This window comes from Centroberyx gerrardi, chromosome 9, assembly GCF_048128805.1.
Source record: "Centroberyx gerrardi isolate f3 chromosome 9, fCenGer3.hap1.cur.20231027, whole genome shotgun sequence".
NCBI classification, from domain to species: domain Eukaryota; kingdom Metazoa; phylum Chordata; class Actinopteri; order Beryciformes; family Berycidae; genus Centroberyx; species Centroberyx gerrardi.
In genome coordinates this window covers 14,382,556-14,408,778 of record NC_136005.1, presented here as the reverse complement: position 1 = coordinate 14,408,778, position 26,223 = coordinate 14,382,556, and the positions used below count along the sequence as shown (strand labels likewise).

General features: G+C 43.9%; 2 protein-coding genes across 2 annotated transcripts in view; both read left to right on the top strand.

Annotated features, from left to right (window-relative positions):
* Positions 1–15,620, top strand: part of notch2 (notch receptor 2) — a 42,153-nt gene extending 26,533 nt beyond the window's left edge. The window contains exons 13-35 of the mRNA XM_071921920.2: positions 268–378; positions 528–720; positions 1,265–1,410; positions 1,593–1,706; positions 1,842–1,961; positions 2,160–2,312; positions 2,474–2,702; positions 4,086–4,287; positions 4,461–4,614; positions 4,830–5,014; positions 5,180–5,312; positions 6,016–6,261; positions 6,477–6,589; positions 7,138–7,676; positions 7,802–8,143; positions 8,342–8,484; positions 8,661–8,865; positions 9,231–9,318; positions 9,473–9,626; positions 9,866–10,185; positions 10,424–10,571; positions 11,565–11,662; positions 11,863–15,620. Coding sequence (XP_071778021.1) covers positions 268–378; positions 528–720; positions 1,265–1,410; positions 1,593–1,706; positions 1,842–1,961; positions 2,160–2,312; positions 2,474–2,702; positions 4,086–4,287; positions 4,461–4,614; positions 4,830–5,014; positions 5,180–5,312; positions 6,016–6,261; positions 6,477–6,589; positions 7,138–7,676; positions 7,802–8,143; positions 8,342–8,484; positions 8,661–8,865; positions 9,231–9,318; positions 9,473–9,626; positions 9,866–10,185; positions 10,424–10,571; positions 11,565–11,662; positions 11,863–13,323 — 5,597 coding nt within the window. The 3' untranslated portion in view covers positions 13,324–15,620. The remainder of the gene's footprint in view (positions 1–267; positions 379–527; positions 721–1,264; positions 1,411–1,592; positions 1,707–1,841; positions 1,962–2,159; positions 2,313–2,473; positions 2,703–4,085; positions 4,288–4,460; positions 4,615–4,829; positions 5,015–5,179; positions 5,313–6,015; positions 6,262–6,476; positions 6,590–7,137; positions 7,677–7,801; positions 8,144–8,341; positions 8,485–8,660; positions 8,866–9,230; positions 9,319–9,472; positions 9,627–9,865; positions 10,186–10,423; positions 10,572–11,564; positions 11,663–11,862) is intronic.
* A 543-nt stretch (positions 15,621–16,163) lies between these two features.
* slc35a3a (solute carrier family 35 member A3a) lies at positions 16,164–24,955 on the top strand. Its single transcript, XM_071921941.2, has 8 exons — positions 16,164–16,555; positions 16,756–16,965; positions 17,774–17,928; positions 18,119–18,241; positions 21,649–21,823; positions 22,726–22,844; positions 23,012–23,145; positions 23,444–24,955. Exons 2-8 carry the CDS (start codon positions 16,776–16,778, stop codon positions 23,532–23,534), a joined length of 987 nt encoding a protein of 328 aa, XP_071778042.1. The 5' UTR covers positions 16,164–16,555; positions 16,756–16,775; the 3' UTR covers positions 23,535–24,955.
* The last annotated feature ends 1,268 nt before the right edge of the window (positions 24,956–26,223 follow it).

The following is a 26,223-nucleotide window of genomic DNA, read 5'->3' as shown; positions in this document are numbered from 1 at the left end:
TCTACTGCATTTAAATTCGGTGTGATTTTTTCTACATTTTCTCACTTCTTACTCCTCTTTTGGACTCTCGTGGTGTCTTACTCCCCCTGGTGGTAAATGGATTTACTATCACATTTTGTAACAGCTCTTTGGGCCCCTGCACCCTTACTGTACTCTACCTCCTTTAAACTTAAACCAAAAGGGATATGACAGACTAATGTTAATTATGTAATTAGATAAAATGTCAGTTACTCTGTGTGAGTTTGCCTTTTGTATTTCTCTCCCTAGGGGTGAACTGTGAGATCAATGAGGATGACTGTGCCAGCAACCCCTGTGAGTACGGAGAGTGCCAGGATGGCATCAACGAGTATAAATGTGTATGCGCCCCAGGATACACAGGTATGCTTTTCCATGGACCCCAGCTTAAACAAAATATAGAATAAAATTCAAACATATGTATATAAATACACATACGTAAACCAACACAGTAAACAAAATGTGTGCCTTTGTTTGCAACTAAGCTCATTCCCTCTGAATCACTCTCCTAGGAGCTAAATGCGATGTGGAGATAAATGAATGTAACTCAAACCCATGTATGAGCGGGGGAACCTGTTCGGACAAGGTCAACGGGTTCCACTGCCTGTGCCCCCCCGGCACCCACGGCCCTCTGTGTCACTCCGGGACCGACCACTGTGCTCCCCAGCCTTGTGTGCATGGAGAGTGTGTCGAACAGCAAAACGGGTACACTGTCTCTTATAGTATTACTCTGAAGTCTCATGTTCTGAGATCCATCTGTCCTCATCTAATCCAACCCTTTAATTAGATTTTAACTAACACCACTCATACAGTATTTGTAGGAAATTAGTATACGTAAAAGGTCAGTTAAATATTTTCCCCTCTGTTATTTTAGTTTAATACTGTTTCCTTTTGCTTTATTTAACTGTGGTTGCCCCCTACAGTTGGGAAATTTCTCTCAGCCTCCTTTGCTCCCAAAATTTGTCCCCAGTCTTGCTGAGAGCATTACAATCACAGTTACAGCACAACTGCCCATATATCATGATATAATTATCCAAATAATTGTCATTCTTGAACTGCAACACCTGCTGGAACTGATCCTGGAGTGGGCCCAGGAACAACCTGCCTTTCAGAGCCCAAATTACCCCTACACTCCACAAAAAAAAAAAAATCTTATCTTCAGGAAAACTGTTTTAACATGTTGGAGGTATTCATACCACAGATTATTTTGAGATTTTGAAACTCACCCTTGCCCCTCCTCTCTGTCTAGGTATCACTGTGAGTGTGAGGCAGGCTGGGTAGGGCTGCGCTGTGAGCAGGAAAAGGATGAGTGCCAGTCCAGTCCGTGCCTACATGGTGGCACCTGTGTGGACCGACATAACGGCTACACCTGCCAGTGCCGACCTGGATTCACAGGTAATAATAATAATATAGAAAATTTCTATTGCATTTTTCAAAACGTTGTCATTACTTACTTGACAAACAAGGGAGCAAGTAACAACCAGTAAGTTACTTGTCACTGTTGATTTGATTGGTGAAAAAAGGACCAAGCTTAAAAAGTGAAATATATTGACGAATCACCCCGCCTCTCTCATCAGGTGTGAACTGTGAGAGGAACATAGATGAATGTGCCTCAGGACCTTGTCAGAACCAAGCCGCCTGTATAGATGGAGTCAACAGTTACACCTGCCAGTGCAGTCCACCGTTCACAGGCAAGCACACCATATCAACACCCACTTATTAGCATGTAACAGCAGTCATTATAGCAGTCATCTGAACATCACTTTAGCCCCAAACTTTCATTCAGTTGTTCTGATGATTGAAAATGTGTTACAATGTCCGAGTAGGTAAACACTGTGAGGAGGAGCTGATTCCCTGTGCCTCTCAGCCGTGTGAGAGGGGAGGAGTCTGTCATCCATCTCCAGACTACACCTCCTACACCTGTAGATGTCCCAGTGGCTGGCAAGGTGTGTATGTGATTGTGTGATTGTGTGTGCATCTGCATCTGTGTGCATGAGTTTTTTTGATAGATAGGGGAGAGAGGGAGAGAGAAAATGTGAGAAAAAGTTTAGTCAAGTCATATCTAATTTTACGTGTTAATGCTATATTGACACTATACTGTTTTGTTTTGTTTTTTGTTTCTTTTTTCATTTACAATTGTGTAGGTCCCCGCTGCAGTGAGGATGTGGATGAATGCAGAAAGAGCCCATGTAAAAACAGAGGTCGTTGCATCAACAGTCAGGGCAGCTACATGTGCAACTGTCAACGTGGATACAGCGGACACAACTGTCAGACAGACATTGATGACTGCTCCCCCAGTGAGTTACACATCCAGCTGATCGATTGATTAAATTGTCTATTGATTAATCAGTTGAATGGTTTATTCAGTGCCATTCAAATCAAATCTCTCTTCTTTCCACTGATAGTGTAGCGGTTCAACTTAAAACCTTCTCTCCACTCTCTCCTCCCCCCTCCCCAGACCCGTGCCTGAACGGCGGCTCCTGTGTGGACGATGTAGGAAGTTTCTCCTGTGACTGTCGGCCAGGTTTTGATGGGGAGCGCTGTGAGACTGAGGTCGACGAGTGTGCCAGCCAGCCCTGCCGCAACGGGGCCGTCTGCCGGGACTATGTCAACAGCTTTGTATGCGAGTGCCGACCGGGCTTTGACGGAATCCACTGTGAACACAATATCCCAGAATGCAGTGAGAGGTGGGCTGCTTAATCATGCAATTCTTCAGCAATGAATCCTTCCCGGTTCTTTTCTATATCCTGTTCTGACCTGAATGAATGGATGACAACTATAGATATATACACACTCACATGAGCCACATGGGTGCTTGTGGCGTACAGCTCATTCACAACCAATGCTACCTGTCTACTTGTCACAAAAAATGTAAAAGTTCAGAGGGCTAACATGACAGGCTAGTAAAAATATACAAATATGTTAAGGTTCAGTTCACTGGTGATCTAAAAATACCTGGTTTTGGATGGGAAGCGGTGCTTGTAGATTGTGTACCTCATGAATGTGTATCCCATTAGTAGGGTTCTCCTGTTTTTTTGTTGTTTGTGTTTTTCTCTTTGTCCTGCCTCTTCATTTGTATGTGTATCCAAGGGCGGATATTTCATTTCACTGTTGGGGGGGACAATAAACAGAAAAATTTCTCAAGAGCAATTCCTGAAGGGGACACCAAAGGTGCCGCCAAAAGTTGTATTAAATGTATATAGAGGTCCATTATGAAACATTTCCATAAGCACTTCATTCCTTTCTTATGAAGATTTTATCAAATTGCCTTTGATATTACTGGGGTCTTTCTACTTGGCATTTCGGTGCACTGAAAAATGATCGGATGTCTGTTTTTCTTTTCTCTGCCATTTTAACTGGCTGGCTGACAAATAGACACACACACACACACACACACACACACACACACAGCCCACACACACACAGCATGCAGGTTATTTACAGTAGTAGGTGAGATGCAACACCCATTAACTGAACTAAAGCTAATATATGCCTAATTAGATTTAGTTTTCCCGAAAAAGCAGATCTCTAATGTTTTGCTGTCAATGTGTAAAAGTCCAGAACGCTATGAAGCCTGCCAGAAACGTACTTAATATTTTAACATAGTGTTTGTTGTAATTATGTCTTTTTTATGAATTAAGTCTTCATTTATTTCCAAAATTATAAACAAAATTACATAGTGGCAGCCATTTTACATGCAGTAAGAAAAAAAGAATATACTTAGAACCTAATTACGTAGGGTAAGTTAATCTTAAATATTATCAGCAATATTATATATTATTATTATATATAGCAATCTTTCGAAACTTAAAAACGCATTGTTTTGTGTCTATAATTAGCACAAGTGCTTTCAATGCATATTATTATATTATTTAAAATTATGTAGTTATGTTTACAATGATATATTGAGGGGGACAACTCTCTGTTTTTCCCAGGAAGGGGGGGTCCGGACCCCCCTGTCCCCCCCGTAATTTCCGCCCATGTGTGTATCTATCTCTTAGCTCTCTGAACAGAGCCATTTTTTTTGTCACTAATCCTCACTGTCTCTCTCTTTCTCATCGCCTCTCCAGCTCCTGTCTGAATAATGGGACATGTATTGATGACATCAACACCTTCTCGTGCCGTTGTCGTCCTGGTTTTTACGGGACGTTCTGTCAGTACGAGCAGAATGAGTGTGACTCCCAGCCCTGTAAGAATGGAGGCACCTGCACTGACGGCCTGGGCACCTACCGCTGCACCTGCCCAGTGGGATACAACGGACAGAACTGCCAGGTAATGTGTTTGTGTGTGTGTGTGTGTGTGCATGTCACTGCATGTGTATATGTGTGAGTGTGTCTGCGGGTATGTGTGTGGGTTACGTTGTGTGTTTCCTCAGCAAAACTGCATAATATTTGCTAACATTCGCGCACCCAGCCTTACCTCTCCCTTTCCTGTTGTGTATGCAGAACTTTGTGAACCTGTGCAGCCAGGTGCGCTGTCGTAACGGGGGCTCCTGCTCTCAGACAGAGACGTCCTGGACCTGCCACTGTCCCGTGGGATGGACAGGACTCTACTGTGACGTCCCCAACATGTCCTGCCAGGACTTTGCAGCCAGGAATGGTGAGGAACTGCTGCCTATTGACAACATGTATTATTCCAAAATAGGGCAGATGACATTATCGCATACAGTTTTCTAATGGAGAGAGCAAGTCAGCCCAAGAGAGAAGTCATGTCATATCTGAACCAAATTTCCCAAATTTTGTGTCAAAAATAGAGTCAGAAAATATGACGATAGACAGTGTTCTTTAATCAACATGTCTCCTTTTCCCCATCAGATGTGGATGTGGAGAAGGTGTGTAAGAATGCAGGGCGGTGTGTGAATGTGGGTAATTCCCACCAGTGCCAGTGCCAGCCAGGATACATGGGCAGCTACTGTGAGGAGATGGTCGATGAGTGCCAGTCAAACCCCTGTCGCAACGGAGCCACATGCATGGACTATCAGGGCACCTACGAGTGTATCGTAAGTAAATTGTGTTTTAAATGTGTGTTACTTTTTGTGTTTGTGTCCTCCCATTTTGTATATATATGTTTAATACAGAATTGTGTTTGAGAGAATAGGATACTAGCAGCAATATGCCTACAGCACACAGTGAACTAACCTCTGTCCTTCATGTCATCCCTCCAGTGTAAGGCAGGCTACCAGGGGGTGAACTGTGAGTACGATGTCGATGAATGCCACTCCAACCCCTGCCTCCATGGAGGAACCTGTATCAACCTCATCAACCGCTTCACCTGCGCCTGCCCACCTGGAACACATGGTAAGGTTACATATTTCCACATGGCAGATACACACATGCACACCAGGTCAGAATTGAATGGGGGCTTTGGGCAAAAGATGCCCTTGTACGTTCAGAAAATGCCCGTAAACTTAAAAATGAAGAGTACCCTTTTTTGCATTTCACCCTGTTCACATTTTATTCGGGTGTATTATTCAGGTGTGAATGCGACTACTGTAGGTGATTTGTGGGAGCCTATGTCTGGGGGATTCTTTCCAGTGCATTCTGGGTGAGAAAAATGGAGCGGTTATTGATCAAAAAACAACTGAGCACGCAGGCTGAAGCAGTGAAAAATGTTGGCACCATGCAGCCAGCAGCATGAGAAAATGCCGACCTGCGCAGAAACCACTGTGTCAGCAAAAATAAAACAACCAATATCATAAAAAACTTGACACTCGAGGGGTGGAAGATGGACTGGCTGCGGACAGAGAGTGAGCCTGCTGCCAGTTTACAGCAGTGGGAAAGAAGTGTGGGACGTGTTGTATATTATGATAAACAAATCTTGATGATACAAATTGAGTGATTATTTGCCAATATGTGTTGCAAATGTATTATTTCATAGTTCAGTAAATTTACCCCTGAAAAGGACCGGAATGCCAGGAAGAGGACAAAAATGCCCTCTAAAAATTAAATTTACCCTGATGCACAGACACACACTGATATCCCTCCTCTCTCCTCTCCGTAGGGCTCCAATGCGAGGAGAACGTGGATGACTGTGCCCCCGCCTCCTGGGGTCCTCGCTGCCTAAATGGGGGCCAGTGTGTGGACGGAGTGGGCCGCTACACCTGTTCCTGCCCTCCAGGCTTTGCTGGAGAACACTGTGAGGGGGATGTCAACGAGTGTCTGTCTGGGCCCTGCCACGCCCCCGGCAGCCTCGACTGTGTACAGCTGGCCAACGACTACCAGTGCCGCTGTCGCTTAGGATACACAGGTACATACATTACAGCTGCACTTGTACCCTTAGGGAAATCACAGCACCTTGTCTAGTCATTCTGAATGGTGGAAAACCACCAAGGCATTAGTGATGTTGTAAATTGGGGTTCGGTAATGCAACTATTTTTGTGATACACCTGCTAATCATTGCAATTACTAATTATTTCTCTTTCTGTGTTGCTCCCTCTTTTTCACTCACTTGCTTTCTCCCAGGTCGTCATTGTGAGTCCATGGTGGATCTGTGCCACTCCAAGCCATGCCATAATGGTGGCTTCTGCTCTATGAACATGAGCTCAATACATGGCTACACCTGCTCCTGTGCTCCTGTAAGTCTTTTTTATCCTGCATGTCAGCTCTTCTCTGCCGTCATAAGTTTTAAGTCCTCTTTTTGCCAGCTTGCTGAACCGCACTGTCTTCGGTGAATTTCTTAACATAAACAAACATCACAGTGACTACAGAAGATAAAAAAGGGGAGGGGCGACTGAAGTTACTTAAAAAAATTAAAAAATTACTATAGCTTCTATGTTTTTCTTGCTTTTTCGTCTGCTGTTAAACTAAAAAAATGCACTGGTACTAGAATAATGTCCTAGTCCTTTCACTCTAAATGCTTGTTTTTCACACCACTAATCCCTCTGCTCCTTCTCTTATTCTCATGCTTGCTTCAGAGGGCCACACCATAGCCCAGGTATGGTAGACAAGCAGCAGATTTGTAGGAGAATCTAGATTTACACTAGTTACAATAGGTGGTTTCATGAACTGCACAACTATACTTTATTGTCTTAGGAGTCCTTTACAAATGTGAAGCTAATTAATCCCAACTCTCATGTTACTATATAACTATTTGCCACTCAAACAATATGGCATATATCTCTAGGGCTATACTGGGTTCAACTGTGGCGAAATGGAAGGATACAACTGTGCCAAGCTACGTTGTCAGAATGGAGGACGCTGCGTAGATTCACCAGGTCACCTCCACTGCCAGTGCCAGCCGGGCTTCAGCGGGCCACACTGCGAGACTATGCAGGTCAGATGCCAGAACCGGCCCTGCAAAAATGGAGGAACCTGCATCAAAGACCCCTCCAGCCCATTCCAGTACAGCTGCCGCTGTCCCAGTCGTTTCTCCGGACGACACTGTGAGCTATTTGACCCCACTCCACAACCCCCAGCCTGCCCCTACCTGGAGTGTAAACAGCGATCAGGGGATAAAGTGTGTGACCCTCAGTGTAACAACCATGAATGCGAATGGGATGGAGGAGACTGCTCGCTCCACTGGCAGCGGCCTTGGGTTAACTGCACTGCTCATGCACCCTGCTGGGACCTCTTCAGGAACGGCCGCTGTGACAAGGAGTGTGACAACTCTGGGTGCCTCTTTGACAGCTTTGAGTGCCAAGATACCCCACCGACCTACTGCAAGTAAGTAATTCTCCCCTCTTACTTGCTGTTTTCATTGCGTCTGCAGTAAATAAGAGAGTACAAATACTTTTGAAGCCATTGGCCTTTCAGGCTTTTCTCACACACTGAAAAATTCTCCTTTTCAGATATGACAAGTACTGTGCAGACCACTATGGTAATGGCAACTGTGACCAGAGCTGCTACACTGAGGCCTGTGGCTGGGACGGCCTGGACTGTTCTGGAGACACCCCACCCAAGGTGGTAGACGGCACTCTGGTGATCGTGGTGCGACTGCAGCCTAAGGAGCTGCTTGGGGACATAAGGGGTTTCCTGCGCTCCCTGGGAACCCTGCTCCACACCAACCTGAGGGTGAAGCTGGATGAAAATAAGAAGCCTATGGTGTACCCTTACTATGGGCTAGAGGAGGAGCAGGGAGGACAGGGACAGAAGAGAAGAAGCAAGCGAGAGCTGGAGAGGGAGGTTATTGGGTAAGGATAGTTCGTGATGGGATACTTATATGTCATCATGTCTGATTACTATTTCTCCCTTTCACATCTCTCTCTTCTTTTTAGCTTTTTAGTTCAAATTATTCACTATTTTATTAATAAGGATTGAAGTGTGTCTGTGTCATTAACTATCTGTTTGTCTGTTTGTGTTTTCATATGTATGTGTGTTTTTCTGTGCAGGTCTAAAGTGTACCTGGAGATTGATAACCGTGAGTGTGCCCAGAGCTCAGTTGACTGTTTCTCCAGCACTGATCAGGCTGCATCCTTCATTGCAGCAGCGCACCTCAGGGCTGAACTGCCTTACCCTCTAGTGTCTGTCGACAGTAAGTAGGCCCATTGTTCAACCGCTGATCATATCTGATTTTCATTTGTGAATTAATAAATGAATGTACACATTTACACATTTTTGTTCCTAGGTAACAACCTGAATCAAAGCCTGAAGATAAAATGACTCTCCACAATGTTGCTGTTATTTAGACCTATCCTCTGTATCCCCCAGGTGACCCAACAGTGATTCAAGGTCCACCGTATCTGATATACCTGGTTGGTGTGGCAGTGGTGATCATCCTGCTCATACTGGTGCTTGGCATGCTGGCGGCCAAGCGGAAGCATAAACACGGCACCCTCTGGCTCCCTGACGGTTTCCTGGCCAAGAAGGACGACAAGAGGAGAGAGCCTGTTGGACAGGATGACTTTGGCATGAAGTGAGTGGATAGAGGATGATGGGCTTATATTCCATAATTAATAATAACTTCAGCGAAAAATACACTTCAAAGTAGAACCTAGCCTAGAGGTTAGAGAAGGAGCCTTGAGAGCGGAAGGTTGTCAGTTCAAATCCCCAGACTAGCTGGGAAATTCTGGGTGGGGGAAGGTACATAACTACAACTACTTCAGTGGAGCTGTTGAGTGGCCAACAGCAGAAGACTGTGGTTGTACTGGGCAGCTCCCAGGGGTCAATGCATGTAATTGGGTGAGTGTGCAACAGAGCATTGCTGGAAAAGTCTGGGATAAATAAAGGTAAAAAAAAAATGTTACTGTAGCTTGAGCTGCTGTTTTTTTCTCACATCAGGAATTTCAAGACGCAGGATGGAGCCATGATTGACGGAGGCCAGAGCCAGAGATGGCTGGAGGACGAGGTTCCACCCAAGAAACCGAGGGTAAGTAAATGAGAAAAGAATGGTCAAAAATGAAGCCAATAGATTGGGGTAGTTTAAATACATGTTGATCAGAATACATGTGAAAGGTTTGGGAAGTCCTAAGGAGTGGTGTTCGGTAATTGTGTGTGTTTGAAGTTCTGTTGTCTTCTCCCAGACTGAAGACAAGCCCCTGCTGCCCATGGCTGTGGATGGAGGAGTGGACCGGAGGGAGTGGACCTTGCAGCACCACAAGGCTGCTGACATCAGCCTCACTCCCCCGCAGGCAGACCTGGACGCTGATTGTCTGGATGTCAATGTCAAAGGACCAGGTCTGGAAACCTTTGATTTGTTTGTTGTGAACCATGTTTTGTATTCACCTGCATTTTTAAGATTCAAGACCAGTGGAAATCGCTAGCCCCTTAACTTTCATAGATTATAATCCATATTCTATTAGCCACACAAAACAAAATGCCAGTCACACAACAGCATATTTTTTTTTATTTCAGATGTGAATAATCTATGATATGAACTGTGGCTGAACTGTTTCTCTTTCTGTCTCCTCTCTCAGACGGCTTCACCCCACTGATGCTGGCGTCGCTGCGTAATGGAGGAGGCTCTGACTGCGGTCTGCACGGAGAGGAGGAGGAGGAAAGCGGAGGAGATGAACCAGGACCTAGCGTCATCTCAGACCTGATTGCCCAGGGTGCTACGCTAATGGCCCAGACTGACCGCACAGGAGAAACAGCGCTCCACCTGGCTGCCCGCTATGCCAGGGCAGACGCTGCTAAAAGACTGCTGGACGCTGGAGCTGATGCCAACGCCCATGACAACATGGGCAGAACTCCGCTGCATGCTGCTGTGGCGGCTGACGCCCAGGGAGTCTTCCAGGTGAGACTGATGAGAAGCAGATCTGAACTTGTTACATGAGTTTGTACCATGTCAGAGTAAGTTTTAGGCCAACACTCATCCCACTATCTTACTTAGTAATTTTAACTGTATCCCTGAAGAAAAGTAGATAAATCCTACAAGCTGATATGTCACATCAGATTTGCATCATTGTGGTCTTCATATTATTATACTCTACCTAATTTTTCATGTCTGTGTTTTCATTTCCGTCTTCTCTCAGATCCTGATCCGTAACCGTGCGACAGAACTGGATGCCCGTATGAACGATGGCACCACTCCTCTGATCCTGGCAGCCAGGCTGGCTGTGGAGGGCATGGTGGAGGAGCTGGTCCACTGCCACGCTGACATCAACGCTGTAGATGACCATGGTCAGAGAACCACATTCTCATTTCATTTATTTATCCTTTTGTTCTCCTCTTCCTTTTATTGGATGTCATATTTTTATTAGATGTATATGGATTACTCACATATGTTTGCAGTTGTTTGGATTACAATGGAAACATTGCTAGCATAGAAGCAACATTAATAGTATGATGTGGCTTGCTAGTTTGCTGTTTTAGTTTGTATGCTTGTAGTGGTCAGTGAAAAAACTCTGCCTTTAAAGAATTAAATAATTATAATATCACACTCCACAAACTTGCCAATGTACAAAACTTAATTAATGCATACAGTAAGTAACTCCTCATCTAGACAAATGTTTGATAAAATAAAAACTATACACTACATCTTTATCATGAAAGCATTGAACAGATGGTAATAAAGGCAAACACCAAAAAAGCATTGAGAAAATGGCACAGAAATCTATAGTAGTCTGTTCAAAACAATCACAAACTACTCAACCTCATCAAATATTCTCACCTAAGATACACAATCAGCTATTAAAAAATAATTTAAAATGATTGACCCACGCAACTACTCAAGCACACGATACGTTTTTACGTCGTTTATGCCCAACCTGTTAATCTCATCACTCTGTATTCATGAGGTTATCCAAGACTGTGAACAAATGACATGTAACATTTGTCATCTCAACAAGATTAAAGGTGTTGTCTGTATCCATGACACTTTATAGGAAAATGCTTCAACTTGTTAGATTATGTGCTAAAATGCCCACGGCTGGCAATCATGTAACTATCGCTAAGCTAGTTTTCATTTGTTTTATTTGCATTTCAGTCCTTTGTGATTTGGTTTGACTAACCAGAACTGTGAAGACATGCAAAGCTGGAGCAGCAAACAAATGGCTGTGTGCAATGTAACAGGAAAACTTGCTGCTGAATTATAATAATGCAAGTCTAGCTAACATGGATGCACTGCTTTGTCTCTCTCCCTCTTTTATCCACTCATCCTTCCCACCATCTTAGGCAAGTCTGCCCTACACTGGGCAGCAGCAGTGAATAATGTGGAGGCCACTCTTGTGCTTTTGAAGAATGGAGCCAACCGTGACATGCAAGACAATAAGGTGTGTTCTTGTGTTTTTCTTGTGTGTGCAATTTTCTCCTGCTGTTCTTTACTTTGGTTTGTTGACTATGACTGTAACGGATGAAAAATGTAAGTTTTCTTATATGTTAATGGGTGATATTTTGATTTTACATATTTCCTAAGAAAATATATATATATCACAGAGAGTAACATATTTATCTTTGGCTGTGTTCACTCCAGGAGGAAACCCCATTGTTTCTTGCTGCCAGAGAAGGCAGCTTCGAGGCGGCTCAGGTTCTTCTTGACCACTACTCCAACCGCGACATCACTGATCATCTGGATCGGCTGCCCCGTGACACCGCCCAAGAACGTATGCACCATGACATAGTCCGCCTACTGGACCAGTACAACCTGGTCCACAGCCCCCACAATGGGCCCAATCACATGGGTGGAAATGGAGGGCACTCCTCCCTTGTCTGTGGGGCCAACGGAGCAGGCTTCATCGGCATGCGGCCCGGGCCCCAGGGCAAGAAGAGCAGGAGGGGTGGAGGTGGCACAAAGGTGGGAGGTGTTGGTGGGGGAGCTAAGGAGCTGAAGGACATGAAGGCCAAGCGGAGGAAGAAGCCTGCTGGAGGAGAGGGGCCAGGTGTGGGTGCTGGAGTGGGAGGAGGAAGTGGAGGAGGTGGAGGAGGAGGAAACGCTAATGGTGCCAAGGCAGCAGGAGGGCTGTCGGAGAGCTCTGTCACCATGTCACCCGTTGACTCCCTGGAATCACCACACTCGTACACAGGCGACGCCTCCGGTGGCGTCTCCAACACGGCCAACTCCCCTCCCCTCCTGGCCAGCCCCAGCTCCAGACCGCTGCTGCCCCCAGTCAGCCACATGCTGGGCCAGCAGCAGAGCTGGGTGGGCATGGCCAAGCACGGCTATGGCAGCCACATGTTCGGCCTTGTGCCACACCAGATGGGGGCGTCCCACCCTGGCATGGGCCAACACCACGGCCAGGGCCCAATGCTCACCCCCATGAATGTCACCATGAGCCGGGAGCAGCTGCCTCCCATTGTCACCTTCCAGATGATGGCCCCGGGACCGGGAGGAGGCCAGGCCATGCTGAAGCAGCCGCAGCCTGGGCAGGTGCAGGTCCAGCCGTCCCAGGGGCAGAACCAGAACCAGGGACACTCCCAGCAGGGGCCAGGTCACCTCCACTGCACCCAGAGCATGATGTACCAGATGCCTGACCAGATGGGCATGGGGCACGGGCTCTCCCACACCCTCCAGCACCCCCACACCCTCGGCCACGGAGGCCACGGGATAGCAGATAGCCAGTCGCGGCAGCTGCCCCCCTATCAGGCTATGCAGAGCCCTGTGGATAAGTACCCCACACCCCCCTCCCAGCACAGTTACACCACCGCCGGCTCAGAGGGCACCACCCCCGGCCACCCTGCCCACCCACCCAGCGAGCACCCGTACCTCACCCCCTCGCCAGAATCCCCTGACCCTTGGTCGTCCTCTTCGCCGCACTCCAACTCAGACTGGTCTGATGTCACCACCAGCCCCACCCCCCTGGGGAACCCCCACCATGCACTGCCCTCGTCACGCCACACACACATTCCAGAGCAGGTGCAGCTGCAGCCTCAGTCGCAACAGACGCAGCAGGCCTCCCAGCAGCCTCAGCGTGGAAACATGCAGGTGTTTGCATAGGCCGGTCAGAGGAAAACATAAAAGAACCTGACTTTGGGGTTGTCACTCTGTGTAGTTAAAACTACGACACTTAACTCAAACTATGCCTGTCTTTCTCTCTCTTTTTATTAACTCTCTTATTTCTTCCTCATTATAGTAATCAATCACCTCCCCTTTTGTGTTTTCTTTTCCTCTTTGCACTTAAGAATACTGTGTATAGTAAAACGTCATTGAGTATTGTCAGCTAGAAATCAAAAGTTTTGAATACCAAAAGGTGTGGTGTTAGCTGTCTGTCACAAAAGCGTTTTCCCTTGTAGTCCCTTTGATTGGAGCCAAGAGTCCCCTGTTCTGAGAAGTCAGGATTTTCTTTTGGGTCTGTGGCACCCAACACAAAACTGTTTTATGGAGGGATCATCGAGGAAAAGCCAACCAGATGGTGGTTGGTATCGCAGGAGGAAAACGGACTGTTGAGACGGACATTGAGAGGGTATTCCTTACCTTGGATATTCTGCTCTGCTCATTCTCACTAGTGGTACGGAGCTGAGCCTTATTTTTGTTTGTTTTGTTTTTTTGTGAGGACATTGAGGACATTTTAATTTTTTAACATGCTATATGCTATCCTTCAACATTTTTAATGTGATAAGCCTGCCAATACTAACTCCCCATTGGAAACATTAACTCTACTTTTTTTTATATGATGGGTCACATTCAATCAATGTTACGCTTTTATTCTCAAAGCAAAACTGCCGAGTTGTTGTCTTATTGTTTTTTATTCATGCATTATTTTTCTAGTTTTTAATATGGCTAAAGGGGGAATTTCATAAATGGCTGTTGCATAATTAGAAAGACATACAAATACACACACAAATGCATCTTGTCACTATGTGGTTCTAAGCTTGTGGTGTAAATATCTCCTCCTCAAGTTAATGTATTTTTAATGCATTGATTACAATAGATAGTTAGTAGTGTTTACCCTCAAAACTTGTCTGTACACACACACAGTTCACAATGTGCAGTATGTGTGCAAGCATGCTATAAATACAGAGAATCCACAGTATGTTACCCATTTATTGAAGACAATTACTGGTAGAAGATTGAATACGAGAGTTTATTTGAAAACCAAATTAAAGTCTGTATGGATGCAATCGTGTCACGTCTCTCTTATGGTCTCCCACCGCAGAGGGTTTTAGGGTAACGCTGTGGATGAGTGGACTTCATGTGACGGTGAGGGATTAAACGAGAGGGGGCTTGAGAAACTTTATGCAAAAACACGCATTAGTATTGTCACATATTAGTATTGTTACTGTTGTTGTTTTATGGGGCGAGTATGTTGAAATGTACATAGATGGACAGAAAGTTCTACCCCCATCATTACTGAGCTTGATTTGGCTATGACGTGTATCTTCTAAAACGGCTGTTACTCTTCTATAGTATATGAATACTGTTCACACCTATTACATGATTTGAAATGGCTGTTTCTATACGTTTCCTCTTCCAATATCATATAATCACTTTTTGCTTAACTACAATCAGTGTATCTGTGCACCTTTAATTGTCACATGATTCATAAACCAAGTCTCGAGATGTGTAAGGTAATTTGTACTGTTGTAATAAGAGTATTTTTTGTCTTCCTTATGCTTCTCAAGAGTTGATGTTGAGCAGAGCCTTGTGACTGCTCTGTAACACACAGACAATCATTCACTTTTTCACTTTTGCAACTTTAAAAAGGAACATTAGTGTCTCTAAGACCAAATTTATTTGTCAGCCAAAAATGTAAATCATTTCCAAATTTGTGTCGGTTGTTGTCTTTGTTTGGATTACTGTTACATTGTAGTGAAAGACTAAAAGTTAAACACATCCTATACCAAGAAATATTGTTTTGGTTGCCATTACTACTGTAAGTGTCTGTGAATAAACCAAATTGTTCATGTTCAATATTCCCATTATTTGGCACTTAAGAGCCTTTTCCTAGTAAGATGAAATTCTGATGTCCCTGCAGTTTGAAAAATACGTGGTCATTGGGTTGTCAGTCAGCATGTAACTTTTTTAGTAAGAGCCTATGGAGCATGCCATTTCCCGTACATATTCAAGGCCATTTTTATGTGCTGTATATAAAACATTTTTGTATTTTCATTGTACTTTTCCTTTCTGTTAACCATAAATAGCCTATAATATACATGTTGTATGAAGTAGTTGCCCTCATGTTTGTATAAGATAGAAGATACTTCTAATAATAATAAAGAACAAAAGCTGTCTGATGGAAATAAACCAAATGATCAACCAAATGTGCTTACTGAAATAAAGCTCAGATCTTGTTAGATCCTTGAAGTTCATTTACCTCTCTTTCTTAAAATCAACTTTGTTTATCTCAAGAAGTTCAAATATGTGTGTCAAATATTGATTGGATTCAGTTAAAATTAAAAAAAAATAATAATACGAGACAGAGAGATGAGTGGAGGTTTGATGGATGAATCTGGCATGTTTTACCCAAAGATGCCTAAACAAATAGCCTAATAATTTGTTTTAATCACATTAAGTTCTAATGTAGACTGCACTATACTGCCCTACAAAGGCAAACAGCAGTAACTACTTATGTATTTTTTACATGGCTAGTGTTTAGTGTTTCATATCAACAAAAATTATACCCATATATGCAAATTACATACAGTCATCTGCTTTACCGTCAATACTTTTGGAAAGGAGAGAAACTTTGAAGCCATTTTCTCATTTTCACTACTGCCGTTGCAGGGCAGAATACAGGATATTAGAAATAATAGTAGTTCAGTGCTGTGCCGTGCCGTGCCAGCCCAGCAGGTGGCAGCAGGTGGACCAGGAAGCATTGTGGAGCACGCGAGGAAGAAACCTGTACACGGAAGTCCTTCGAGCTTTTCTGGCTCTGCAACATTTCTCGATAATTCACTCTCTCACCTGTCTGTACTGACATCCCCCGACAGGTAGTTCAGCCGTAATGGCAGTTCATCGTGCCAGATTCTGCACGGATAAATTAACTGTCAAAGATGATGTGTAGGTATCAGCGGACGTTAGATATCCAGTGTGGGTCAATGGACGCGAGGACTTGAACTGCTGCTGTTTTGACAGCTGGTTTGAGCTCCCAGTACCTGGCTGAGTTGAGTTAAGCCCACACTGAAAACTAGCGAGGGACTACAGGGATCCTGTTTAATGCAAAGTAACCTCTCTACGTGTCTGAAGTTGCTTTCAGCGGGGTGTCGTTGAAGGCATCAGTGAAGGAAAGGTGAGACCATCCTCTGTCAGTGACTTCTTCCTGTCTTAATCAGTCTTTCCTCTTTTACTGTGGTTCAGCAAGTCTAGTTCCTGTCCTGTATGTCTATGTGTAGCCTTCTTGCAGTAATTACATTTCTAACTACATTCACTGAGTGTCTGCCTTGTCATCATGTCCCCCTTTTCCGTCCCCGTCCACTGTGCCGTGACCAGCCTCCTACCGACCGGTGCTCATGGCTTCATCCCGGCTGAAGTACCTGTCCCTGGGCGTGCTGGTCTTCCAGACCACCTCCCTGGTGCTCACCATGCGCTACTCCCGCACGCTGCAGGCCGACGGGCCGCGCTACCTGGCCTCCTCGGCGGTGGTGGTGGCCGAGGTCATGAAGATCCTGACCTGCGTGCTGCTGGTCTTCAAGGAGCACAGTGAGTGGACTGTGCACTCAACACTATGGATAACAGGAATATCACAATAATCCTAAAATAATCACAAGTTACCAGAGTCCAAACTGATAAAACAAATTGCTTACTTAGTCTGACCAGCAGCCATTCATTTTATAATGATATGAACTGGAGAAAAGCCAGAAAATCTTAGCATTTGTAAAGCTGCAACCAGCAAATATTTAGTGTTTTTACATGTTAAATGACTAAAACGATTAATCAATTAGCATTTTCTGTCGATCAACAAATCAATTAATCGGCTAATCATTTCAGTACTATTTTCAATATAACAATATCTGCTAACATTTGCAAAATGACATGTTAAATGATCAAATAGATGTTCATTGCATTGAACTACATGGTAATATAAAGTACACTAAAACTCTCATTTTCAAATAATATTCTTTACTTTGTTTCAGACCTAATTTTGTGAAAGATTTTGCTTTTTATGTTTAATTTAGACAACAGAATTGTGTATAACAACTCAATATCATTATTTCATCAAGATATGATTATATTTGAAGACAGTAGACAATAATATTGAATACTGCCCAGCCATATTTGGATGTGTTGAAGACAAATTGTCAGACTGGAACGTTGCACAACACTAACTCATTTTAATAGCTGGTGATTAACCTCAGAAAAATGACTCCTACTTGGTTAAGAGGTAATACAAATTTTATAACTAATGCCCGTCTTACGACAATGAGTCCTGCCAAAGCTGACAGGTTCAATCATAATTCCAATTTAATTATACATTTAAAGTCTTAACTTCCACCCCACTTTCCCTCAGGTTACAGTGTGCGCGCTCTGAACAGCGTCCTCCGCCAGGAAATAGCCCACAAACCCATAGAAACACTGAAGCTGGCGATTCCCTCGGGGATCTACACGCTGCAGAATAACCTGCTCTACGTAGCGCTGTCCAACTTGGATGCTGCCACCTACCAGGTACAGAGGAGGGCAGGTCAGGCTGCGCCATAGAAAGAGAGATTGTGGCCGTCTGCATGACTCACGGCATGACTCAGTGCAACAGGCACATGGTAGTTACAGTAGAGCTATTGTGCCTTTCCAGGGCATTAAGAAACTGCATGGCCTTATTCATAGAGTCCTTACTTTTCTCTCACTCCGTCTCCATCAGGTGACGTACCAGCTGAAGATTTTGACCACGGCTCTGTTCTCAGTGTCCATGCTGGGCCGCAGGCTGGGCGTCTACCAGTGGCTCTCCCTGCTCATTCTCATGACTGGAGTGGCTCTAGTACAGGTCCAGTACACCATTATGTTTCCTTCCTATGTCATTTGCATGCAGAAATGTAAATACACTCCTGTCCCAGTATGTTGAATGGACAGTGGCTATCGATGGCTGTGAGGGATTTGCTGCCATGTTGGAGGAGTGTTGACAAAAGGATCGTCTTCTCCTCCTTAAATGCCAGTAAATTGCCAGTACACACAATTTGATGTTATAATCCTTTGTGCCATAATCCAAGGTGAGCGTTCATACACAAGCCCAATTCAGATGTCAAAAGAATGATGTACTAGCCCACAAATGGTGACTGTAGAGGGCATCAGGCTCAACCATCATAAATCCACAGGCCCATCAGACAGGCAGCATCATTCACCAGCTACCTAATGTAAATGGGTGTCTGAGTGCTGGTATGTCACCGGGGTTATCAAGTGGTTTCCTCCCAACACAGATGTTTTGTTGAATTAGGCCCACGACACGACAGGAGGCTCAACAGTCATTTCTCAACACCAACTCTTGACACAAAACTACAGCTAAAGTCAGGTACACTGCTCTGCACCCAGGCTTAGGTTTAACACTAGTTCCCAACAGTTTTTTTTCTTTTTTTATAAGATTATTTTTGTGGGAATTCTTGCCTTTATTTGACAGTTGAAAGTAGGGAGAGACAGGAAAGACTGGGAGAAAAAGAGGTGGGTGACATGCGGTAATGTCCTGGGCCGGATTCCAGCCCAGGACATTATCAGGTCCCTACTTGATCATTTCTAAACTCACTATTTGATTTCAACAACAAGCCAATGGGACGGCTGACACTGCTGACTTGAAACAGCCCGGTCATTCAATCCTGTCTTAATTAATAAGATAGATATTTATATGTTTGCATATTTCACATGTCTTAGTCATAAAATATGTTATGACCCCCAGCTGATATCCTTTCTTTTCATCCAGAGCAACCATGCTACTAGCAAACAGTATGTCAGCTAGCATGCTACATACAACCTAAAGCTAACAAGCTAACATATCAACCTTCTAAAGAATCAATATACCAGCAACCATGCTACAACCAAACACTCTGTCAGATAGCATGCTGCAAGCAAAAGCTAACAAGTTGACATAACAACAGATCAATATCCCATCAAATATGCTACCAATAAGCAGCCATAGCAACCATGCTATTAGCAAACAGTGTCAGCTAGCATGCTACAAACAAACAAGAGCTAACAAGGTGGATCGATATGGTGTTTCTCATAATACTGTGTTGCAGTTAAACAAAAGGCACACACTTGAACAGTCTCGATGATGTAATCAATGACCTGCAGAGGAGAGCAGCAGTTTCAACAGGCAATAGCTTCCGCTGAAAGGTGAGCTAGTCTCAACAAAGCAAAGAATGAACATACTGTACAATTGAAAGAGAAATGAGAGGAGCAATGTGCGTATGTGCTGACGCCTTTAGACCGAGGATAGGATTTCTCAAGGACAGGTACATTGTGACATGAGTTGGGAGAGAGTTCACACATTGGGCATATTACTGTCCTGAGGCGATCGCTTAGATCTTTTTTCTCAAGAGAGAACAGAAGGCTGCCATACACGCATACTAATACTAATGCTCCTGTGGATTCGTCAGTGTTACAGTTTCATGTGCTTGCCTGGTCAAGATGAAAATTATAGAAGCGGTGGTAGGTTGTTCAAATTAAACTTTAAAGTGGGGATAAATCAAGGAGGCAGACGTGACATTACAATCTTCCCTTTTGTTGTCACTGCTCCAACAGAGTGGTGTGTCCTTCTCAACCATCGGTAACCACCTTCAACACATTTTCTGGCCTGTATTGTGTTATTGTGACTGTTAATTTTCACTCAAGGCTGGTACAGTTTGTTCTCCCTGTGCAGAATTTGAATAGGAATAAAGGAGAAGGTGCAGAGATGGCAGTCAAACAGCTCTGTCATCTAGTCTAGTGCGGCAAATCTTTAAACATATCCAAATCAGCTTTACCAAGGAATGACTCTATTTGTTCAGATATTTTTATTTTCGTCCAAAGAAACAGTGTGTATTGTTACCCAACCTGCAAGCTGAATACATTTCTTACTTTGTAGAACCATTTCAGAGTTTCTCTTTCCCTTTGCATTGTTACCTTTCGTTTTCCTGCTTAGCACAGCACTCTGTATATATGAACACTCATACATTTTTACAGCTTGGCAAAATTGTGATGACCCCTTTGTTTGAATGTCAGATAGCTGGCTGGTTAGATTCAGAGGCAGAAAGTTCAAGTTTGTCGCCAGCCGTCGTAGACAATCCAGCAAAAGCAGCACAAAGGCATGCTAAATACTTCTCTTGCATGTACGGATGTTGCCTCTCCCGTCTGCTCATGGCATACACACCAAAACACTTGATACACCAATGTCAGTGATGGGCTTTGCTGCCTCAGCTAGTGCCAAATAGACTATAATAATAATAATAATAATAATAAACTTTATTTATATAGCACTTTTCTTAACAATGTTACAAAGTGCTTTAGACAAGGACAAGGCAGATAAAATGAGAATAAGGCCAAAGGGCTTGAGCACCGAGGAAGTAAGGACAATAAAATGAATAAGATCAAATAAATAGAAGCAGTAAAAACAGTATAAAATAGAAACAACATTTCCAAAGGCTTTTACAAAAAGAAAAGTTTTAAGAAGAGATTTAAAAGAAGCTAGAGAGTTAGTGTGTCTGAGTTTGGTAGGCGGAGAGTTCCATAGACTGGGGGCTCTAATAGCAAAAGCCCGATCACCCTTTGTCACAAACTGTGACCTGGGAGTAACCAGCAGGACTCCATCCGCGGATCTTAATGGTCGAGAGGGCATATACCAAGTCAAAAGTGGAAGTAGAAGAAGTAGAAGACAATAGTGTCACTGGATATCTTTAAGTTTCATCCAGATTTGCATGTCCTCATATTGTCGTACTGACAGCTTTACAGTACCAGTACCTTAATTCTCTAACCTCAATACTAAAGATGATGGTGCTTTTACCATCTTGGCCCCAAGACTGTGGAACGCCCTGCCTGTAATTCTCCGCTCCTTTTTCTTGTTTCTTTTCCTGCTTCTCGCTTCTCTTCCCAATCCTCCTCTCTCTGCCTCGAAGCCTCTCCTCTTGTTTATGATCATAATACTGTGCGATGGTATAGTCTTTTCCCCCTCTTCTGAAGCCTAGCTAATTCAGTATCATTGAAAATCACCTCATAAAACACACTTTTTATAGACTTGCTTTTATGTAACGTTTTGGTTTTATGTGTGCCTTTTTAATCTTGTGTCGTTCCTGATGCTTTATCTTTTTACCACTGTCCTTTTCAATGTGTTTCTTAACCTTCTCAAGTACTCTGCTGCTGGTTAAGCGCTATCTAAAAAAGTTAATTATCTAAATTTTCTGTGTCTATGTCTTTCCCTTGTACATCCAGTGGCCCTCTGAGTCTGCCACGGCCCCAGAGAAGGAGGCCCAGTCTGCCGGCTCCCAGTTTGTCGGTGTGACGGCGGTTCTGGTGGCCTGCTGCTCCAGTGGCTTTGCCGGGGTTTACTTTGAGAAGATCCTCAAGGAGAGCAAGCAGAGCGTCTGGGTCCGCAACATCCAGCTAGGTCTCTATCCGTCAATCAGCTGTTCAGTCAATCAATCAGGCTGTCTCTCGTCTGTCTGCCTTTCTACTTGTAATTCAATCCGCTGAATAATAACGATAAAGTATTTGAAGACAGGAATACAAAATCCTCCAAAACCCTTTGATGACAGCTCCTTGATTACAGGCGCTTCCATCAACACAGGAATAATGCTGTGAGATATTATTGTTGTTCAAAACAGATTAGGCAGAGTAAGGCACCACTACTATGTTTTTGAAGCGAGCTCTTGCGTACAGTCCCTTCTCCCTGCGCAGGGAGCCAGCTGGGCTTTTTACCTCAGATCTGTTTCTGCTAAGATGAATGTTCCTGTCTAGTTTATTTTTACCTCGGAACGTGTGAGGCATGTGTTAATTCTCCTGCGATTCACTTCCTGGTGTGAGCTAGGAGCTTTTTTTTTTTTCCCCCCTGCATCAAATGTTTGAGCCAATGCCTAGATAACTCTGTAGCGAATAAAAACAATGATGCAATGTATTTAAAACACACTTTTTGGTAAAAGCAGGTCCTAAAACCAATTAAGTAAATCTGGAATAAAAAAAAGTGGGAAAAAGCAAAGCAGTGGTAAGATATTTAGTACTGAACAGAGGATGTGTTTCTGTAGTTTGAATTTCTATTTTTTGCTGAGTTGATGGAATTAATTGACTGACAGAGAATACACTCCACTGATAATATTATGCAGTGACTGCAGGATACTGTACATGCACCGCTGACAGTTTGTTCCAAGTCAGATCTTTTGATCAGACTTCAGCGTGAAATCTTTGGTTAGATCTTAAGAGTCAGATCTTATGCTTTACTCTCCTTTTGATCTGTGTGTGTGTGTGTGTGTGTGTGTGTGTGTTTGTGTGTGGTGTGTGTGTGTGTGTGTCCAGGGCTGTTTGGCCTGGTGTTTGGCCTCATCGGGATGCTGGCGTACGATGGGGAGAGAGTGAAGCAGTCTGGGATGTTCCAGGGATACAACACGATCACCTGGACCGTCGTGGCGCTGCAGGTATCGAGCTGCCACACCATAAGCTCTCTGTTTAGATTGGAACGAAAATTGTATATTGTCAAACCTCTGGGGTAATAGGCTATTTATTCCGTGGATCAGATTCCCCTGCCGGCCCATACAGGTCATGCCTTTGTCCATCTGTGTCCATGTGTTTGTTGTTTCTGTAGGCGCTGGGTGGTCTGGTCATAGCAGCGGTCATCAAGTATGCAGACAACATCCTCAAGGGCTTCGCCACATCGCTCTCCATCATCCTGTCAACTCTCATATCCTACTTCTGGCTCCAGGACTTTGACCCCACTGGGTAGAGGCTCACACACGTGCACAGACTCACAAAAAGACACACACACACACACACAGTCACTTCTTCATCTCCACTTACAGGACGTACACAGTTAACACACACTAACACACTTCTCCTGTCCCTGTATCTCTCAGTATCTCAGTATATCTGTCTGTCAGTCTGTTTCTCCCTCTCCCTCTCCCTCTTCCTCTGCCTGTCTCTCTCTCTCTCTCTCTCTCTCTCTCTCTCTCTCTCTCTCTTTCTCTCTCTCTCTCTCAGAAGTTCTCTAGCTGACAGTTTTGTTTGGTCTCGTCTGCAGCGTGTTCTTCCTGGGGGCCCTTTTGGTCATTGCGGCCACTTTCCTGTACGGCTATGAAGGCAAGCCCTCCCCCAACCCCAGCAGGGCGTAGGACGCTCACCACCACCACAGGAGCGCTGGGACGTCCTGTAAGAGGATCGAGAGGTAGACGGGAGAGGAGAACCAAGGGCTGGAGAAGAAGAGGAGCATAGTATTACGATCACAAACAGGAGGAGAGGCAGAGGAAGAGAAGAGAGAAGCAGGAGAAGAAACGGCAAGAAGGAGTGAAGAATTACAGCAAGCACAGTGCTGTGTTGGGTCTCAGATACCAAAAGTGCCTCAGCTGGGAAGGGTAACCAAGGCGAACTGGAAACTGTGGCCAAACAGGATGGGTTTTTTTCCGTTGTTACCACTGTACAGATAAACCTGGCTGCCACACCTCCAGATTTGGGGGGAATATTCTCAGCAGGACTGACTGATTGTATAGACTAAGAACCTGTTCGACTGCCAGTCTCCATTACTGCCACATCAATCATACCTATACAATAAACGAATAAAAGATGCAGACAGATAGGCAGGCAGGAGCTGCCAAAAGGGCACATTCTTAGATATTGTGAGCACAGCCCAAATAGTTGGCTTGTTCACCTCGGAGTCATAGGATTAAAGGTTCTGTCACTGAGCCTTGGCTTGTCCCACTTTGGCCTACAAGAGCCTTTCACTCTGTGAGATCTTTACTTGTAGGCTATAGCAACCATAGCGACCATAAGTAGTATTGTATTCTAAATTATGGCTCTCAGGTTGCATTTTGCGTAGTTATTTTGGGAAACTGTTTTTGTTACCAGGCAACATATATACATACTGGGACATGTGGAACTCTTTGATAACACATATATCTCGGTGACAGAACTATTTCACTACATGGCTCTGGTGTATCTGTGTCTGGCCCACTGATTTAAGCAGGGATTGGGGAGTAAAATGTAACAGTGTTACAGTAATCTGACTGTATAAATTACATGTTACAGGAATACAAAAATCTGACGCTTCAAATATACAATTAAAAACCTGTAACAGTTTACAGATCAACTACTTAAAAAGGTGATTATTTGTTTAAAGATTTTTGAAGAGAAAATGACATTTTGATTATGTTACAAAGATCATTTTTATAAAACATGAAATAATGTTAATTATGGGTGTAAATAATGGCACCATTTAAATTATAATCCATAAATTTCAATAAATTGTCTATTTTATTTATATTCTGTAGATTCAGAGTTAAAGTAATCAAAACGTAATTGAAAGCAGTTCACCTAAGTTACTGAGTTGGGAGTGTGAATCGATTATACTAATTACATCAGAAACCTGTAAGGCATTATTTAGAAAGTAATCTTCCAAACCCTGACTGTACGGTTCCACTCCACTGTTTTTTCTTCTAGAACCACTTCATCAGTATGTTTTTTGGGTAAAGCGGGTATAGTTAATAACTTTATTATTGTACCAATTGTGATCTCTTATAAAGGAAAAATGTTTCCTTCAGCCTTGCTGTGTGTTTTATTGTGGTGGGATCGTTGCTCATCTCCTCCCTGATCTCTTTCACACATAGACAACACATTCACACTTCATACCCGGCTAGATTGTAGCACAGTATTAGGTTTATGAATCCATCTTGTTTGACTGTCATTATTCCCATCTGAATTTATTCCAGAAATCTGACTCTAAACTCTCTTACAGGCAATTGAGAGTCTTTGACAGTAAAGAAACTACCTTGCAGAAATGTATAGTTATCCTATGCAGAATGCTCATTTGCATTGCAAGCTAATCAACATAAATAAGTTCACACAGTCGAACGTTTGACATTTGTTTTAATGAGTTAAAAACACTGCATGCAAAGGCCAGACAGTCTGAGAGAAAGGATTGTAACACCCCAATGTTCCATCTCCCTTCATATATAATATTGGCTCCAGTCCCCCAGTCATTTTAAATCAGTCACTGCATGAAATTCCAGTTAATCAGTAGAACAAGTAAGAATTAACGAGTCAAGTTTATCATCAAGGACTGTGTACCACTCTACCCTCAAGTCCTCAGGCACATCTGTTACTGTAAGAGACACTTGAGGCCCTGACACACAGACGATATGTAGAAGGTAGACTGTGTGACCTCTTGGCCAAATACAAATGTATTTCCGCAAACACTTCCTCCATTGTGATATGGGCAACGTGTCAAGGAAGGGTTTCCCCCTTTTTCACTAAAGCCTTCGACATTCAATTTTCCTGTATCAAATCACTGACTAATAAAGATCACCTTCTTTTGACAGTTTCTCCTCTGGATAAACCTATTCAAGGTTCCGGACTAGATGTTACCCCTGATTGTCGCCGTTGGCCATCGGCTGCGTTTTGCCTCACAAACTGCTGCTGTGTCATGGCTACGATAGGCATGTTGTTAAAACGCCCTGTGTCCACACCGCCATGAGGAGAGTGTGTAGCAGGGCTTACAATATACAGGCAAACAGTCCTTCCGGTGATCATGGCTCTGGTATAGTTGTAGATGAGGTGCGTATGTGTGTGTGTGAAGGCTTGTACGGTTTGCACCAAGGTAATGAGCAGCATGGAAAGGTAGCATGGTTACATCCTCGGCCTCTTCCCTCTCTGTCTCATCTGGACCGTCCTGATGTGAGCAGCTCAGTATTTCAGCGTAGGCCATTTCACTGGCCCACTGTGTGCTGTGTACTTTACAAATACAGTATACAGACCTGCCGCAAAAATGATAAGCTAACATTTTTTCACTCCGATTCAACTTGATTGTGA

Bases quoted from the DNA above. Each gene is read 5' to 3' on its own strand.
- slc35a3a (XM_071921941.2), top strand. From the start codon at position 16,776: ATGGCTTCATCCCGGCTGAAGTACCTGTCCCTGGGCGTGCTGGTCTTC. The intron at 22,845-23,011 runs GTATCGAGCTGC...TTGTTTCTGTAG, and splicing joins GGACCGTCGTGGCGCTGCAG to GCGCTGGGTGGTCTGGTCAT. The intron at 23,146-23,443 runs GTAGAGGCTCAC...TCTCGTCTGCAG, and splicing joins CAGGACTTTGACCCCACTGG to CGTGTTCTTCCTGGGGGCCC.